The sequence below is a fragment of the Cebus imitator genome, unplaced genomic scaffold, assembly GCF_001604975.1.
Source record: "Cebus imitator isolate Cc_AM_T3 unplaced genomic scaffold, Cebus_imitator-1.0 Scaffold527, whole genome shotgun sequence".
NCBI classification, from domain to species: Eukaryota; Metazoa; Chordata; class Mammalia; order Primates; family Cebidae; genus Cebus; species Cebus imitator.
Window position 1 is genome coordinate 763,572 of NW_016107842.1, and position 3,772 is coordinate 767,343.

Below are 3,772 nucleotides of genomic sequence, written 5' to 3' on the forward strand. Positions count from 1 at the left end.
ATATATATATATATATATACACACATATATATATATACCCAAATGAGCTACATATTCACCCTTATCAAAAATCATGCTCAAAGACTAGAATATTTGAAATTAAATTAAAAATTCAGAGAGATGGATACAATAGTGTGCATATATATATTTCTAGGCTAAAGAATGGCTTGGCCACTCTACTTTATATTCCCATTTCTCGGATTCTCTGAGCCCCAGTTCTGTCTCTCTCTCTGCCTTCAATTTCAGGAAAGAGAGACAGAGGAGGGAAAATGGACTATATCCAAAGGAGGTATGGAAGGCAGAACAAAAGGTAAAGAAGAACGGAACATGAAAAGGAGACAGAAAGGGAAGAAAAAGAAGAGAAGATTAAGGCGGAAGAGAAAAGAGAGACAAGGGGATATGGAACAGCAATGTTGACAAGAACATTAGCTAAGATGTCTTTCTAAGCTTAACTTACAAAGAATTATTTCCAGGAATGTTTAGCCTACAAAAAATACAGGATATAGAGGAACGAGTTAAATGACACCAGTAAATCCAGAATGTGGAACATTCTCAAGACAAATGGCTTGGCCTCCTTAAAGTCATGCTCATGGGGGAAGAATGACTGTCCATTAATCTAGATTAGGGGAGACTAAAGAGTCATAACCATCAGACGCAATATGCAATCCTTTATTGGATCTTGATTTTTTTTTAAAGTTATAAAAAACATTTTTGTTAAAAGGAGTAATCTACTGAAAAAAACTAGAAACAGTTGAGGAAATGTGACTATGGATGATTAATGTACTACCAGGGAATTGCTGTCAATTTCATTACATATGAGAATGTCTTATTTGCTGGAGATACACGAAGGCTGGTTTTATAAAATATTTACTGGAGATACATGATGAAGTGTCATGGTGTCTATAATTTACTTAGAAATGGTTCAGTCAATATGTGTATGTTGGCAAATTTGGCAAAATATGAATAAGCATCGAATCCAAGTGGTGGGTACACAGGTATTCATTCTTTCTACTTTTTAGTAAATTGAAATTTTTCATATAAAGAATTTAAAAATAGGCTGGGCATGGGGGCTCACACCTGTAATCCCAGCACTTTGGAAGGCCGAGGCGGGCAGATCACAAGGTCAGGAGATAGAGACCATCCTGGCCATGGTGAAACCCCGTCTCCACTAAAATACAAACAATTAGCCAGGTGTGGTAGCGCATGCCTGTAATCCCAGCTACTCAGGAGGCTGAGGCAGGAGAATCGCTAGAACCTAGGAGGTAGAGGTTGCAGTAAACTGAGATCATGTTACTGCACTCCAGACTGGCAAAAAGAGCAAGACTCCATTTCAAAAAAAAGAATTTAAAAATAAGTCATTAGAAATTTCTATACCAACAATAGATTATTATATGTCTAGTGATCACTCGTGTTTTTTTCTATCTCATTTTAGCCTCAAAATTCTGTACACCAACAGGGATATGATCGTATTTTACAACTAGGAAATATTATGAGAAAGAGAAAGACAATATGGGAGACCGAATTCTGAACTGACAAGAAGCAATAAAGGAGTCAAGCTGCATGAAACAGAGAAACTAAGAGACAGGTTCAAGTCCCAAACCCTAACATTTAATCATTCAATCTCTGAGTTTCAGTTTCATGTGTCAAAAAGGAACAGGAACATATGTCATGAGTATGTCACAAGTTTTGAGAATCAGTGAGGTAATATACCTAAATGCACTCTGAAAAATGCAGAATATATGTAAATCATATTCTTTCATGAAAATGAGGTGTCATCTGATGAGTATGTTGAAATGTTGACCTTTTCCCTCAAGCAAAATACTTTCAACCTATCTCTGAACACAGGGCTCCCCATCCCCACTGTGAGACCATCAACTGAGCCTAAATACAGCCTAGTATAATACCTTGGGGATGAAAAGAATGAATGAAAACAAAGATGCATACCTCCAGTTTGTGGATGCTCCTACTATCTCCCGCAACTTATCTCGAACTGAAACAAAAATAAACAAGTCATTCCATGAAACAAAGAAATATGAGAAACAGATTATAGCAATGAGCTCAAGAACTGTGAAAAGCAATTCATGTATGCAAAAGATTTAAAGATCCACAGATTTCCATCTAATGCCACAACAAACAACACAGGGACGGGATTGAGCCTCTGCTCCCTAAAAACCTGAAACAACTATACTGTCTCCTTAGAGCACAAATGAAAATCTTTGTGCCAATCACTAGGATTTGTATAAACAAACAAAAAAGGATAACTTCAATTATTCATTTAATGGGGCTGTATTAGTGTTAGCCCGATGAGAACCACTATGATGGAGATATGAACAGGATTCCCACCTATCTTCTTTTTTTTTTTTTTAAGACAGAGTCTCGCTCTGTCATCCTGACTGGAGTTCAGTGGCACAATCTTGACTCACTGTAACTTCTGCCTCCCGGGTTCAAACAATTCTCCTGCTTCAGTCTCCCGAGCAGCTGGGATTACAGGTGCTGCACCACCACACCCCGCTAAGTTTTGTAGTTTTGTTTTGTTTGAGACGGAGTTTCGCTCTTGCTGCCCAGCCTGGAGTGCAATAGCATAATCTTGGCTCACTGCAACCTCTGCCTCCCAGGTTCAAGCGATTCTCCTGCCTCAGCCTCCCAAGTAGCTAGGATTACAGGCACACGCCACCATGCCCAGCTAATTTTGTATTTTTAGTAGAGACAGGGTTTCACTATGTTGGTCAGGCTGGTCTTGAACTCCTGACCTCAGGTAATCCACCTGCCTTGGCCTCCCAAAGTGCTGGGATTATAGGTTTGAGCCACCACACCCTGCCCCGACCTATCTTCTTATACACAGTATTAGATCAAATTACTTAGTTCAGAGACTAATACTAATATCCAAACCTGAGTCTCATTATAATTCATTTCTCATATTTATAGTCTCCTGGTTGTTAGAAAAGTTTAAGCCAACATCTCCTCAACACCCTTTAGATATGTTAATCAGCTTGATTTTGATAATCATTTCACAATGTATATGTAACTATTAAAACACCACATTTACACCTTGAATATATATAAATTTTGTCAACTGTACTTCAACAAAGTTAAGCGAAAAAAAAAAAAGAAAGAAAAGTTTAAGCCAGAAAAATAAAGCAAAGACTTATATCAAGCTAAGGCAAATAATGCAATTTTAGTTAATGCCACTGCCCAAAAGTGCAAACATATATTAGCGATTGCAAAATTCAAGCACTTAAAAGAAAAGCTAGTATTAATTGCCACACATACCATGATTCATGTGTATAGGTGAACATGCTATATGAATTAAGGGAAAATCAATTAGAAAACCAGCAATAATTTGAAAGTAAAAAATAACTCTATAGTATTTCAAATACTGTCTTGAGTCTACGTGTTTTTTCCTAGCACTTCAAAATATAAATTCCAGTTACAGGAAATTATCTATAGTAATTCTCAGTACTTCAGTAACGTACTGATCAAAACCAAATATGATTTATTTTAACATGCATTTTAACATGAAACAATGGTTGACTTTTCTATCAAACAATTATGGACACACCATAAATTTGGCATAAAATTACAATTAAATCATAGAGAACTGCAAACAACAACCATTAGTACTTTAATATTATTTCTAATTTTTCCTCCTAACTTCCTTGAATAAAAGAATAGACAGGGCCGAGGTGGGTGGATCATGAGGTCAAGAGATCAAGACCAGCCTGGCCAACATGGTGCAACCCCATCTCTACTAAAAATACAAAAATTGGTCTGG

General features: G+C 36.9%; 1 protein-coding gene across 1 annotated transcript in view; it reads right to left on the minus strand.

Moving 5' to 3' along the window:
- ACOT9 (acyl-CoA thioesterase 9) overlaps nucleotides 1-3,772 on the minus strand; it is a 40,033-nt gene that overhangs the window by 26,325 nt on the left and 9,936 nt on the right. The window contains exons 3-4 of the mRNA XM_017514575.2: nucleotides 3,271-3,297; nucleotides 1,945-1,990 (exon numbers count right to left, since the gene is read on the minus strand). Coding sequence (XP_017370064.2) covers nucleotides 1,945-1,990; nucleotides 3,271-3,297 — 73 coding nt within the window. The remainder of the gene's footprint in view (nucleotides 1-1,944; nucleotides 1,991-3,270; nucleotides 3,298-3,772) is intronic.